General features: G+C 39.9%; 1 protein-coding gene across 2 annotated transcripts in view; it reads left to right on the plus strand.

Moving 5' to 3' along the window:
- Ubr1 (ubiquitin protein ligase E3 component n-recognin 1) overlaps positions 1-15,321 on the plus strand; it is a 133,716-nt gene that overhangs the window by 33,688 nt on the left and 84,707 nt on the right. For both annotated transcript variants that reach the window (XM_021184371.3, XM_029469902.2), the window contains exons 10-14: positions 339-427; positions 2,510-2,608; positions 3,954-4,111; positions 10,061-10,160; positions 10,897-11,025. In XM_021184371.3, coding sequence (XP_021040030.1) covers positions 339-427; positions 2,510-2,608; positions 3,954-4,111; positions 10,061-10,160; positions 10,897-11,025 — 575 coding nt within the window. The remainder of the gene's footprint in view (positions 1-338; positions 428-2,509; positions 2,609-3,953; positions 4,112-10,060; positions 10,161-10,896; positions 11,026-15,321) is intronic.

The raw sequence follows: 15,321 nt of genomic DNA on the forward strand, positions 1-15,321 counted from the left end.
AAATACTGGCTGACTCACACACACACACACACACACACACACACACCACACACACACCTGCACATAATTAAAAGTAAAATAAAATTTAAAAATCTGATGGAAACACAGGTTTGGAGGGATCGGCAGTAAGGTGAGTGATGGGAGAGGTGCAAAAGATGGAAGAGTTGGTAGTCTCTGTGTGTTTAATTCATGATATTGACTATACTGCATCTTTGAAGCTGTTAGCATGGTAATTAAAAGACAAAGCAAGACAAAACACCTCTGCTCTGTTAGTTCTAATGCCTGGAATGTCTCTGTCTTAGTGATGCCCTCACTCTCTGCTTCCTAATGATCTACAGGTGCCCGTAAGATCCTTCATGAATTGATCTTTAGTAGTTTTTTTATGGAGATGGAATACAAAAAACTCTTTGCTATGGAATTTGTGAAGGTAATTGCTGTTTATAACTGTAACATAATTTTTACAAATGAAGTTATAGAAGCAGAGAGATATGTATGAAGCTCATTTTAAATTGTTATTAATTTCTTCATTAAAAATGTATTATTTTACACGACAATAAGTATTTTCACAAGTGGTAGTTGTTGGATTGGAATTTTAGAGAGAAGATAGTTGGAAAACAGCCTGTTTCCAACGGCCAAGCAAAGGCAGGTTATTACAGTCATCCAGACAGTCACTCTTCTTGTCTTTCTTTTCCCCACTTATCCTTTTTGATCATTTATTTGCCTGCTAGTAAAATTACTGCAAGAATAGAATTGTCTGCATGGAGGGAATAGCAGAGAAGAGGGCAGATACACAGGTAGCAGGGGCAGAAATTAGGGGACCGGTATATTTAGCTGAGATTAAAATCACAAAAGTAAAAATAAAACTCTTCTATGTTGCTTTATTGATCTGTTTTATGCTGTACACTAATATGTCTTTTTACTTATTGTCCGAGTACGATTGTGAGGTCACACAGAACAGGGACTTTGAGATTACTGCTTTGCCTTATTCAAAGATATATCATTTATTGACTCCTTTTGATTTTTTTGAAGATTTATTTACTTTCATTTTGTGTATATGAGTATTTCATCCACCTGTATGTTTGTGAGCCATGTTTGTGCCTGACAGAAGAAAGAGGGTGTCAAATCTCTTGGACCTGGGGTTAGAGGGGGTTTTAAGCCACCTTGTGGCCTCTGGGAATGGAACCTGAGTCCTCTGAACAAGCAGCCAGTGCTCTTAGCCACCAAGTCATCTCTCCAGCTCTCCTTACCCTTCTGAGACAAGATCTCTCTATGTCATCCTAGCTAGCCTTAAGCACACAGTGATCTACTTGCCTCTGCCTTTCGAGTACTGAGATTAAAGGTGTGCACTACCGTGCCAGGAACTCCTTCTGATTTTAATTTTTAGATGGTTCTAAGAGGCATAGGACAGGATAGAGACAGAACCAAAGCTAGAGTTGGAAGCAGAGAGGACATAGCAATTGTTGTGGGTAAAGACCCATGGCATGGGGATTAGATGCTTTCTTTGGATTCTCTGAGCACATTGTTAAAAACTAACATTTAGAGGCCAGAGAGATGGCTTAAGGGCACTTGTTCTTCCTGAGGACCTAGGTTTAATTCCTAGCACCAAAATGTTAGCTCACTCCAGTTCTAGAGGATCCAAGGTTTTCTTCTGGCCTCCACAAGCACTTCACACTCAAAGGGTACACAGACACACACAGGCAAGGCACCCATACACATAAAATAATAACAGGAATTAAGAAAATATATTTATGTCTTGTTCCTTGGAGGTGATGGCAGCTGAAGATGTAAACACTTTCTAAAACATTTTAGACGTAAGATTATTGGGCCTAGATAGAAGAATATGTGATCTGAAGAGAAATTTTATCCATTACACAAAAGCTGATCTTACTTAGATGAGATATAGTTTTTGTATACCATGGTCATCTCTTAAATGCTAGGATTCTGTAGAAAGAGATTAAATAGGCAAATTGTTTATAACTCTGTTTAAATAAAGCTTATTACTTGGTAAATGTGGTGTTTGACTTTGATCTAATACAGGAGGGCTGGTGTGTACCACTATGGACAAAAAGCTATTAAGCCCACTCTGCTTAATTGTTGACTGACTATGATTCATCTTCTGGTTCATATAAGTTGCTAAATACTTTAAATATATCCAGCTCTGTGCTGTTAGATTAGAAACTGTAAAACATTGCCTGAGGGGTATTTTTGTTTATTTGTTTGTTCTTTGAGAATGGGTAAGCTACACTATTGTACTCTGCCATGATTTTCAGCTATGTCTTTTGAATTTAAAGTTAATAGTCTGTCTGTGTCTGCTAGATCAAGTCGTTGAATTCATGTGCTAGTCTTCTGTTTCTTGCTCTTGATGGTGTTTTTGTCAACTGTGATAACGATACCAGAAGTCTATTAACTTGTCATCTTATGAGCTGTGTCGTTCTGGAGGCTGTTTCTGAAGTTTGGAGTTGAAAGGTTTTAGTAGTGATTTGCAAAGGGTGCTCCTTGCGTCTTTCAGTATTATAAACAACTGCAGAAAGAGTACATCAGCGACGACCACGAGAGAAGCATCTCCATAACCGCCCTGTCCGTGCAGATGCTCACCGTCCCGACCTTGGTATGTACTCAGATGCGCTCAGGGAAACTTGGTGGGGTCAAATTAAAATCACGTGGTAATCACAAAGTTGGACCACTTTCATTTGGAAATTTTAATACTTTAGTGGTATCTACCTGGGTAGTAACTCTAGTGGTACCCAGGGAGAACATAACTGGAAACGCCCGCTGTCCAGAGAGTCCCACCTTTGGTTTCTTACTCTCTGGAGTGTTGTCTTTTCAATATCAATACCTTGCATTTTTAATTTTTGCCTTTCTTTTGCTCTTTAGTTATAGTTGTTGTTAGATAAATACAGTAAGGTAAAAACTGAGAAAGGGAGAGTGTGCCCAGCAGGCCCTTCTGTGAAATGGGGCTGTATCGGCCTGGGAGGAAAAAGGACTGCTTCCTTTTTATGCTGTTTATTTTTCTGTTTCTTCTTGAAAGTCTGGTTAACTGTTCCTATTTCCCCATTTCAAAGGGCCAAAGAAAAGGCTAGGGAAGAGAATTGAATTGGGGTGAAGGAGAAAGAGCAGATAGATAGCAATATGAAAGAAGTTGTGAAAGTAATCTGTGTTCTTCATTGCTCGTGGTATGGTTACAGATGATAAATAGTTGCTTAAATAATCTGGGTAATAGATTTGGCATAGTTGACATAGGTATTTCCTAGTTACTGAGGAAAAGGGAATTTTACTTCTAGAAACTAATTTTTTGCACTAGGAGTGTAGCTCAATAGTATAACACTTGCTAAGCATCTACAAGGCTTAGGGTTCAATCTTCAGCACCGAAAATAAAGAGAAAACCCAAATCCTAGAAATTAACTTCTGAAGGTATTGTTATTCTTTAAAGACCAGGGACTTATTTTATTGTTCAATAAACATTTATTCGGCTGAGCATGGTGGCACACACCTTTAGTTCTAACATTCAGGATGTAGAGGCAGACAGATTATTATGAGTTCAAAGTCAGCCTGGTTTACATAGTGAGCTCCAGGCCAGCCAAGGCTGTGGAGACCCAGCCTCTAAATAATAAATATGCATTTGCTAAACACTATTTCTAGTCAGGCATGGTGGTGCATTCCTTTAATGGTAGCACTTGGGAGGAAAGAGGAAGCAAGAGAATCTTTGTGAGTTGAAGCCAGCCTGGCCTATGTAGCAAGTTTCAGGATATTTAGGACTAAAATAGAGAGACCCTGCCTCCAAAACAAACATTTTACCAAGATAGGAAAATTTTTAAGTTTGAAGCCAATCTAGGTGCATAGTGAGATGCTATTATAAAAATAATATGAAATGCTGGTCAACCAAGTGAGTGAATAAATTAAGTCCATACTATGGTGAGATAATGCTAAGACAATATTCTTGAAATATTCTACAGGCCCGGCATCTTATTGAAGAGCAGAATGTTATTTCTGTCATTACTGAAACACTGCTAGAAGTTTTACCTGAATACTTGGACAGGAACAATAAATTCAACTTCCAGGGTTATAGCCAGGACAAACTGGGAAGAGTCTACGCAGTCATATGTGACCTAAAGTAAGTGGTTGAAGTTCAAAGGTGATGGCACTGCTAAACAGTGTGCTTACTTGCTCTGTCGTCTAAGTAGACATTTGATCCTCTTGCTTGACTAGGATTCTCTTTACCCTGATGGCAGGCACAAGCAATTGTAATTGCCATATGCTAGTGCAGTTGGCTCTGCATCCGGGGAATCAGCCTACAACTCAGAAGTAATAAAAGATGATCGGTTCTGTACTGAACTTGTGCAGTTTTTTTCCTTGATTTATTTCAAAACACTCTAGTCTAACAGCTGTCTATAGAACATTTGCTTTGTATAGATATTAAATTGCCTGTGATGTATATGGGTTATTTGCAAATACTTTATTGTTTTAAGTATCTAGGGAATGGAATCAGTCTCCCATGAGTAACACAAGACTTCTGTAAATGTCTTCAGCAAAGTCTTACTGAGTATAACCCAATGGCATAAAGATGGCGCTGAGGACTGAGGACAGGCCCGTCACTGCATGTGGGCCGCCGTGCAGCTCCACACTGTAACTTCCACACTTTGCACTTGCCCTTCACTTACACACTTCATGGCTTTGTCCCTCTCATATACTCTCAGTGTCTAATAATCTGTTTATTTTTCTTTTTACTTTCCTTTTCACCTATATACCAGCCTTTTGATACTCATCAGAGTTCCCTTAATTAAAATTTTCTCCCTGAAGATGACTGTGAATTTTGTTTTAATCTAAAATTTGGGGCTGCTGGGATGGCTTAGTGGTCAAGAACATTGACTGCTCTTTCAGAGGTCCTGAGCTGAATTCCCAGCAATGGTATGGTAGCTTACGACCATCTATAAAAGGATGTGATGCCCTCTTCTGGCATGCAAGTGTACATGCAGACAGAGCAGTCATACATTCAATAAAACAAACTAAAATTTGCAGGCTAGAGAGATCATTCAGTGTTTACGGGCACATACTAATCTTGCAGAAGATCTGGGTTCAGTTCCTACAGCAGGTGACTCAAAACCATCTTTAACTCCAGCTCCAGGGGATCTCACTGTCTCTCTGGATTCCAGCTCCAGGGGATCTCACTGTCTCTCTGGATTCCAGCTCCAGGGGATCTCACTGTCTCTCCGGATTCCAGCTCCAGGGGATCTCACTGTCTCTCCGGATTCCAGCTCCAGGGGATCTCACTGTCTCTCTGGATTCCAGCTCCAGGGGATCTCACTGTCTCTCTGGATTCCAGCTCTAAGGGATCTCACTGTTTCTCCGGATTCCAGCTCCAGGGGATCTCACTGTCTCTCTGGATTCCAGCTCCAGGGGATCTCACTGTCTCTCTGGATTCCAGCTCCAGGGATCTCACCGTCTCTCTGGTCTTTACAGGCAGTTGCAGACATGTGTGCAAACACATGTACACTCACTCAATACACATTGAAAAATAATTTTAAAAAATCTTAAACTAAAATTAGAATCACATAATAGAACTGTTCTGATCATTAAAATAAATTTCCATTTACTTTAGAAATGATGAATGTTATAAAAATTCTGATAGATCAACTATTTAATAAATCATGGACATCAAAGAACTTCGTTTAGCATATATTAGAATAAAATATGTACTTAGTTTGCTGTTTTTAAAAAAGCCCCAAGATGGGGCTGGAGAAATGGCTCAGCAGTTGAGGGCATTTGTTTCTCTTGCAAGGAACCCAAGTTTGGTTCCCAGCACCCACACATCATGCAACCGGAACTCCAGCTCCATGGCCTCCACAGCCACACACACACAATTTTTTTAAAGCTCCCAGTCACATATGACTGGAAACAAGTTTTACCTACTTCTCATGCCTGTGCATAATAAGGAAGGTAAACATTGTTGGTTGGCTTTTTAAAAACATTCTCAATCTCTCGGTTTTACCAATGAAAACTCAGGAGTCAAAATCTGGGGTAAAAGCCTGCTAGCTCAGAAAGGCAGAGAAAGCACCCAGCTCACCTTCCTCCTCAGCTGATATACCAGAGCTAATATCTCCTCTCAGGCCATCTCTAAAAAATTCCTTCAAACTGAACTACCCTCCCTTCTATTTCCTGTGCATCTCTCTATCGGTCCTTTTGACTTCCCCTTACTTTCTATGGTTTTTTTCTTAATAATCCTATGTTCACTTCCTGTCATCTGGTTGTTTGCTCCACCTCTTGACCTATGGTTGACTTTTTAGTCCTGTGTACAACATTCAAAGAGGAAGCTCTTGGATTAAAGGTGTGTGCTAAGGTTGAGCCACACCACAACTAAAAACAGGTTTTTCTAGTAAACAGTCTTAGAGTTCACATGATCAAATATCCTGCAACAGTAAAGAAATAGGCTTCTAGTCCAACTTAAAAATACTTTAGTCTGTTTAAAAAGTGGGGTTAGGAATTTAGTAGTTAAGTAGATTCAGTAGTTGAGTGTTTGCCTAAAATACCCAAAGCCCTGGGTTTGATTCTCAGCCCTGGGAAAAATAAATGAACAGATTTCTGGAAACTACAGTAGATTCTTGATATTACCAATTCTTGATTTTCAAGATTATCTCAAAATCTTTTATTTCAAAATGTCATTGTGTCTACAATTTTTTTTTCTTTAGAGTTTACTAAATTGTTAAATTTAGGAAATCACACCTCTAATATAAATACTGAAGGTGGGTAAGCCCAGTAGTGATCAGCATGGCGTAGTGATCAGCACTGCCATTCGGATCTGTTCCTTTGTCAAACTGTGTGTAAGTCACATTGTTCAGAATAGAACTTCCTAGTGGCTGTATTTGAAATGTCTGTGTTGATTCATTGATGAGCCTTGGTCTACTTTGCAGGGTAAAATGTAGTCACTGCCATAGTCTCATAACTGAGTTATTTTAGACAAAACTAACACAGCTTAAATAACTTGCTCAGCAAACACAGGTCACTCTCAAACGGGCGCTGTGAAATGTGTTAGTAGTTCTCACGTGGTAAAGAACCTGGCTTATATTAACTTTATTTGAATATTGCAGCATTCTTATAAAGTAGGTAATCATGGCTTGTAGGTTACAGAGCTCCTGCGTGGTGGACCTGGAGATTCAGCCTGACTGTTATTTATCTGTACTGCTCGTAGTCCTTTTAGGACATCGTGTATCCCCACAGAGGACATAGAAAACAACAATGAAACCAAAACAGTACTCAGAAATGGAGTTAAGAAATAGTCACGAAGCCCTGTTTTCTGCTTCTTAATATACATTCTGCAGTTATGCCTTATTCTCTATATATGTGTTAATTCAGTTTTCCACAAAAGCTGCTTTTAAATCAGTAATTGCTACAAATACTGACGTATCTATAAGTTCTTTTAGGTCTGCAGTCCAGCCACTTACTGTACTCACCTGACTACACCTAAATATAAAGCAAACCCCTTGGTGTGTGTGTATATGTGTGTGTGTGTGTGTGTGTGTGTGTGTGTGTGTGTGTGTGTGTTACTCGGTTGACATTGCCTAAAGGAAGTTTAGCTCTCTAAGAGTGAATCCCAGTTCTGAGTAGTCTTTTCTGAGCATTAGCAAACTTCTTGAAATCTTGTCCCTTTTGTGGCTTTCCTTATTTGGTTCTACCTTCCCTTGTCCATTTAGAAAAAAAAACAATTCAATTGTTATTTGACATGAAGAAGCAGACAGCAATCATAACTGCAAAGTCTTTTCTGAATTAATGTTCTTTTCTGCTGAACCTGGAGAATCATTTGTATGTCATAAAGTGAGCATAGTCCCCCAACCACAGTGCACCCAGTAAGGTCTCACAGGGAGGGACTAACACCTGTTTTGTTCTAAAGAACAAACCCCAGTTTGATTTTGTCACTCAAGTCTGGAAGGTATCTGATGGGGTATGTGGCTTCCTAATTTCTAATTTATACAGAAATAGAAAGTTGCCGGGCGTGGTGGCGCAGGCCTTTAATCCCAGCACTTGGGAGGCAGAGGCAGGCGGAAACCTCTGAGTTTGAGGCCAGTCTGGTCTACAGAGTGAGTTCCAGGACAGCCAAGGCTATACAGAGAAACCCTGTCTCGAAAAACAAAAACAACAAAAACAACAACAAAAAGAAATAGAAAGTCGAAAATTTTTTATTTAAACTTTGATTCTATTAAGGAATGTTCCTTTTATTATTTTAAGTGGTTTCTGTGTCCCATTTCTGGAAAGTGTAGCAGATCAAAACAAGTCACCTCATCCTTTCCTTTCATTGTTATTTTTGCTACCTGTCTTGCTGTAGACCCCTTTCTTTTCCATTTCCTTCTCTTGCCCCTTGCATCTTTATTTGTTAGATCAGCACTCGGGAATGAACTAGAAATGTAAATGTAACCTGTGTCAGTCAGAACATTTCAGATTATCCAAAGAGTTGTTGAAATGAAGATTCTTACTCAGTTTACCTGACTAGAGTGCAAGAGTGTTTCTACAAAGTTGGTGCTGTTTTCTGGACTACATTTTACGTGATAGTTCTCATGACTTGCGTGACTTTTTTTTTTTTTTTCTTTTTAACCTTTAATGAATGTTGGTTTGGTTTTTTTTGGTTTTTGTTTTGTCTTTAAGAAATAATAACTAGCACATTTCAACTATTTGATAAGGTCCTGCTGATTGTATTTTTATTACATTTATTTGTTTTTTTGTTTTTGTTATTTTGGTGTGCGAGTGTGAGTGTGTGTGTGTGTGTGAGAGAGAGAGAGAGAGAGAGAGAGAGAGAGAGAGAGAGAGAGAGCACATGAGACAGAGAGCATGACTCAGCATATGTGGTATGTGAAGGTAGAGGACAACTTATAGGAGTCATTAGTTCTTCCACCGTGTTGGTCTTCAACATTGAACTCAGGTCATCTGGCTTATTGGCAAGCGCCCTTACCTGCTGAGCCTTCTTACACGATCGTCGTCATCATCATCATCATCAATCATCGAGACAAGGTCCCTCTATGTAGTCCTGGATATTCTGGACCTTGCTATGTAAACCAGGCTGGCTTTGAACTCATAGAGATCCACCTGCCTCTACCTCCCATGTGCTGGGACTAAAGGGATACACTAACAGACCTAGCTCATAATTATATTTTTATTTTTTAATGTATAGTTACCACATTGATGGCTATCTAAAAAATAGGAGAAATCAAACCATAATCTGCATTGTTTTTCCAATTCAGACTTTTTTTCAGACAATTTACTATATGGTCTTCTGTGTTCTATAGTTCTTCCTTTGGTACCTGTTTTTGCTTGTTTGTTTGTGTGTGGTTAACACTGGGTTATAGTGTTCACTATGTTTTCCCAGTATTCTTTGAATTTCAAAGATGGAGTAGATCTTATTCATATTTACATTCCCAATCCCTCTTGTACAACACACATTTATAACAGGAATGCATTTTTCTTCAGTAAGTGTAAATGGTTTTTAATGAGGGCTTAGTCCATGATTAGCTTTGTTCCCATTGAAAGCAATTTTTAGCCAAAAGAAATACTGATTTGGTGAATTGTAGGTTAGCACAAGCCTGTACATCTCTCCAAATTTGTACATCCTAATGTGCAAGGCATGGTGACCCATGGGTCTACAGCCTTCTTTCAGGTTTTAGGTTCTGAAGTCCTGGAGGTAGGAGGTCAGCTTGAAATTCCCTGTGCCTGAAAGGATTTGCCTTGGCCTTTGGGTAATGGTTATGACAAGTCTGAGGAAGTCTTAGACTACATTTATCTACAGGTGTTGCCCTATGGCAGCCTGCACAGTGCTACTCTAGGTTACTCCATTAATCTGAAGCAGAATTTAGAAAGCCAGGCTTAGCCTTGATAGTGGTCTTGTCATGATTCCCTCATCTTGCCACTTTTATATTTTAAAAAACCAAATAAATAACTCTAGTTCTGCCCAGAGGTTCTAATTACTGTAAGAAATTAGAACTCACAATTTTGATGAGCCAATATTGTCTGTATCCCTGAGAACCTTAAGATCATCTCAGAATAAAGAAGTGAACTATGTCTTTTTCTATTGAAATGATAGGTATATCCTGATTAGCAAGCCTGTCATATGGACAGAACGATTAAGAGCACAGTTCCTGGAAGGTTTCCGGTCTTTTCTGAAGATTCTTACCTGTATGCAGGTATGATAATTCTTTGGTGTACCAATAAAATAAATTAGTTTTAAAAAAATCCATCTCCTTTTTCCTCCCATTTTATTTTATTTTGAGATTTATTCTTATTTTACTTGTATGGTTATCTTCACTGAATATGTCTATGCACCATGTGTGTGCCTGGTGTCCTGTGTGCCAGAAGAGAGTGTTGAATCTCCTAGAACTTGAATTTCAGGTTGTTGTGAGCCACCATGTGAGTGCTAGGAATCAAACTTGGGACTTCTAGAAGAGCAGTCTGTTCTCTTCTTAAAAGTCTACTTTAAAAAGACATAAATTATGGTTTTCATAGAAGAAAACTTCTGTAATGTAGTAGAAATAAGATATAAACACTACTTGTCGTGTGTGTGTGTGTATGTGTAGTCAGTGGTGTTATTGTTAATGCTTGTTGAATGCTTACACATAGTAAGACTTCATAAATATCCTTAGCTTATAGGTTTATTTTCTGTTATGATTCTTGTTTTCCACATGAGAGAATGACTGCTGGTATATATAGCCAGATACCCCTGAACTGTGCACTTTGGAAAGCTAGTGCTCTAACTCATGTATTCTGTATTGTAATAACATGTAATTACAATGTAATACATGTAACCCATATAGTCACCATATTAAACTACTATGCATTTATGACTATAAATGCTGGCATTTTTATATTCTGCTATAGAGGAACAGCAGGAAAGGCCGTGGATTAACTCGCCTTTCCTTGCAGGGAATGGAAGAAATCAGAAGACAAGTTGGACAACACATTGAAGTGGACCCTGACTGGGAGGCTGCCATCGCTATACAGATGCAACTAAAGAATATTTTGCTCATGTTCCAAGAGTGGTGTGCTTGTGATGTAAGTTAACGATTTGGTAGCAGGATGTGGGCTTTTGTAAGTGCTCTGATAGTTACTACTGGCATAGTTTATGCTACAGTTTTCTTGATATAAAAGTTTATAATGGGACTCTCTTAGTTACTTAAAATTCTATTATTAAGTATAAAAGGAAAATTCATTCTTTTATATTTGATTAGAAAATGTGTCTCAGACTCTGCCTTGGGGGTTGGAGAAATGGCTCAGCTCTTAAGAGTACTTGATGCCTTTGCAGAGGACCTGGGTTCAATTCCCAGCATACACAGTGGCTCACAACTATCTGTAACTCAAGTTCCAAGGACTCTGACACCCTCTTCTGGCCTCCATAGGCAGTGTACATACATGATACACAGATATACATGCAGGCAAAACAGCCATACACATAAAATAAAAAGTAATTTTTAAAAAAATGTGTCTTGGGACTACTGGAAAGATGGTTCAGTGTCTAAGAGTGCTGCCGCAGACCCTCTGGGTCCCTGTGTCTGCGAGGAACGGGGTCTCTCGACGCGGGTGAGCAAAGCGTGGATGAGCAAGTGACAAACACACACACAGGAGAGTTCGTGTGTAGAATCTGAATGTAATTTTACAATTCGAGCTTCAGACTTTTTATACAGAAGACAATAAAGAAGTTGGGTGACATACCCGCAAGGTACAAATGAGGTAACCAGATGCTTAATGATTCTTACACAGAACAGAGGAATGAAAACGCAAAGATCGGAAGGAACTGGGCAATAAAATAATTGAGACAAAGTCAGCTCTATCTAAGGTCAGCTATAGTCATAGAAGCCAGGTGTGAGAACTTTTCACTCCTAGGGCAAGGGCTTTCCGTTCTAGCTAACCATCTCTCTAAAACCACAGCCCGATCTGCTTCCTAAACCATAGTAAATTCCTGTAAATAGGTGTAACTCAGCTATAATTCTAAGCATCTATTCTGGTTTCCCCTATGGTCAGAAACTTCTTTCTTCCTAGGTGATGGTAGATTCCTGTGAAGGGCAGTGACCTAACTTTTACTCAAAGAGATACTGAATTCTAAGCCCAAGGTCTTGCTAAGGACGAACTAGGACTGTTGGAACACTGGCGGACGGCTTTAGCTATGTCAGAATTCAATCTTAAAAAGCACTTATGATAGGAAAATATTGAAAGAGAGCACGTGGATCCATACACTAGACTAACTCGGGAATGGAACGCGGGAATGAAAAATTACTGTATGGGTAGGGAACGCTAGACTCCAGGAGGAGAGCTTCCTTGAAGCCCTTTTGCCTCATGAGTGACTTTTAAGCCTTTTGGCCTGTCCAGTTGACTCGACCTGAGAGCATAGCAGAGTGCATAGTGGGTTTTTTTGGTTTTGTTTTGTCTTTGCCATGCAAGCATAAGAACCTGTATTCTATTGAGCTCCAGCATCCATATAAAAAGACAGCCATTGTTGTGGGTGATTGTCATTTCCGTGTTGGGAACATTGTGGAGACATGAGGTTCCCAGGGGCTTGCTTGCCAACCACCCTAACTAATGGGTGAGCCCAGGTTCCAATAAAAGATGCAAAGTGGATGACCCTGAGGAATAAAACCCCAAGGTTACATTTGTCTCCATAGGTATACAGACACATATGCATCACACATATCACACACACACACATATCACACACACACAGCCATACTCCAAACATTGGGTGCCTTCCCTCTTTATGCCTTATTGATTCAGTGTCTCTCACTGAACCTAGATCTTACATTTTAGCTGGACTGGCTGGCCAGGAAGCCCTGTGAGATCTTGTCTCTGCCCCCAGCACTGTGGGTATTGGTAGCCACCCAATCCAGCTTTTACATTGGTACTTGAGATCCACACTTAGGTCCTTAACACAGCAAACACTTTACCCATTGAGTCATCTTTGTGGTTACTCTTTCATTTTTACTGAGAAGGTTGCCATTCTGAGTCAGTTCCACTGTTCCCTTCAGTTTTTCTGTGTAGACTACATAATCTGACCAGGTTTCTCCATGTCTTCGACACTTAGTCTCCACCTTTTAATTTCTTTTATGTAAACCAATACCTTTACCAAGGCTCTTGGTTCCAACTTATACTTCTTTTCCTGGGATTTGTCTCCTTGGTTATCTTCTTTTTCTTCTCCCACTTACCTGCCTATGGGCACATAGGACCCCTGCCCTCTAGAGCAGTGGACGTCCCTTTCAAAGAGAGAAGGGTATTGGCTCAGGACCCCCAAAGCCAAGTTTGCAGTACAAAGGAGATTTATCTGCCCCTAAAGACAAAGGTCTGGGAATAAGAGACAAAGACAGGAGATGAGGAAGAAAGGGAAAGGGATATTTGTTGAGGTGGGATTGGGGATGGTGGGTGGGTAGTAGATATGACAACAAAGGACAGCCTCTGGAGAGAGAAGAGACAGAAGTGGCCCATCGGCAAATGATGGTTTATATAGGTAAGAGGGGTGTACTGGCTAGTTTTGTGTCAACTTGACACAGCTGGAGTTATCACAGAGAAAGGAGCTTCAGTTGAGGAAATGCCTTCATGAGATCCAACTGTAAGGCATTTTCTCAATTAGTGATCAAGGGGGAAAGGCCCCTTGTGGGTGCTGCCATCTCTGGGCTGGTAGTCTTGGGTTCTATAAGAGAGCAGGCTGAGAAAGCCAGGGGAGGCAAGCCAGTAAAGAACATCCCTCCATGGCCTCTGCATCAGCTCCTGCTTCCTGACCTGCTTGAGTTCCAGTCCTGACTTCCTTGGTGATAAACAGCAATGTGGAAGTGTAAGCCGAATAAACCCTTTCCTCCCCAACTTGCTTCTTGGTCATGATGTTTGTGCGGGAATAGAAAGCCTCAGTAAGACAAGGGGAAACCCCATGTTAGGATGAGGAGTGGTCAAATAAGGGCATAGACCTTGGTGGCTAGCTTTAGGAATATAATATGATGGGTTTTAGCTAGGCAGGGGAAGTGAGGGAGCCAGTTGGGCGAGAGAGGACTCTTTCTTTCCCTTGGCTTTTTACAAGCCCACACAGTCCTAACAGATTCTTCATCAGCTATCAGGCTCAATGGTGACTGCCTTTCCCCAATTCCTTCTTCTTGCCAAAAGAATGTCTCAATATTCGTTTTGGATTTTTGAGACATGGTTTCTCTGTGTAGCCTTGGCTGTCCTGGAACTCACTCTGTAGACCAGGCTGGCCTTGAACTTGGAAATCCACCTGCCTTTTCCTCCCAGGTGCTGGGATTAAAGGCATGCGCCACCATTGCCTGACCAGTATTCTTTTTAGAAAGGTCTTTCATTAATTGAAGACATCAGTTGCCCAAGCTGGACTTGCACTTTAGTTTGTTTACAGACAGTTGTTCTTAGATAACATACATTTTTTCTTTTCTTTCTTTCTTTCTTTCTTTCTTTCTTCTTCTTTTTTTTTTTTTTTTTTTTTTTTTTTTTTTGGATTTTTGAGACAGGGTTTCTCTGTATAGCCCTGGCTGTCCTGGAAAAGTGTCTGTGTCTCACTTTGTAGACCAGGCTGGCCTCGAACTCAGAAATCCACCTGTCTCTGCCTCCTGAGTGCTGGGATTAAAGGCATGAGCCACCATGCCCAGCAGATAGCATTTTTTATATTTAGACTCAGAATATCTTAAATTGATTTGTTACCACTTTCTTCAAATTCAAACTTGTATTCTCTCATCTTGACTTTCCTTGTTCTATCATTAGCATTGCTATTAAAATGTTCTTCCATACAGGAAATCTCAGGGCCTCCATGTTGTGTGTGTTTGATAATCAATGTGCTAGAACCTAAGAGGAATGTTCCTCACATTCATTTGGCTATGGAGCCCCTTTCTCACTATAAAGCAGTGTGATAAGCACTGAACTGCGGAGCTGAGTGACAGGCACTTCTGTTTTCCTATCATGCTCAGATTTGATTTTCTGTGTCCCAAATGTGTGCCATCACCCTGTTAGTATCTGTGTCTCCTCAGTTTATCCTTTTCTTTCTTCACCTTTGGTGACTCACATTAATTCTTGAAAAGTATATTGTCTCCATTACACTATAGACACTGTCAATATATTTACATATTGCAGTATTTCCAGTTTAATGTTCAGTGACTCCACCCATAAAACCTTTGAGTCATGTCATTTTTAATTCTTTCCCACTATTTAAATAGAAGTTGTATTTCCCCCCATTTTTTATTAGATCTTTCTGAGAATGCCCCTCCTCATTTTCCTCATGCGTATATTTCTTCTGTGTATGTTGTGAGATTTATTTATTGGAAACATCTGCTGCATGTGTTAGTGTGCATCTTTACTCCCAGGAGGCAG

The sequence above is a fragment of the Mus caroli genome, unplaced genomic scaffold (assembly GCF_978045245.1).
Source record: "Mus caroli unplaced genomic scaffold, Mus_caroli_1 scaffold_2, whole genome shotgun sequence".
Lineage (NCBI taxonomy): Eukaryota > Metazoa > Chordata > Mammalia > Rodentia > Muridae > Mus > Mus caroli.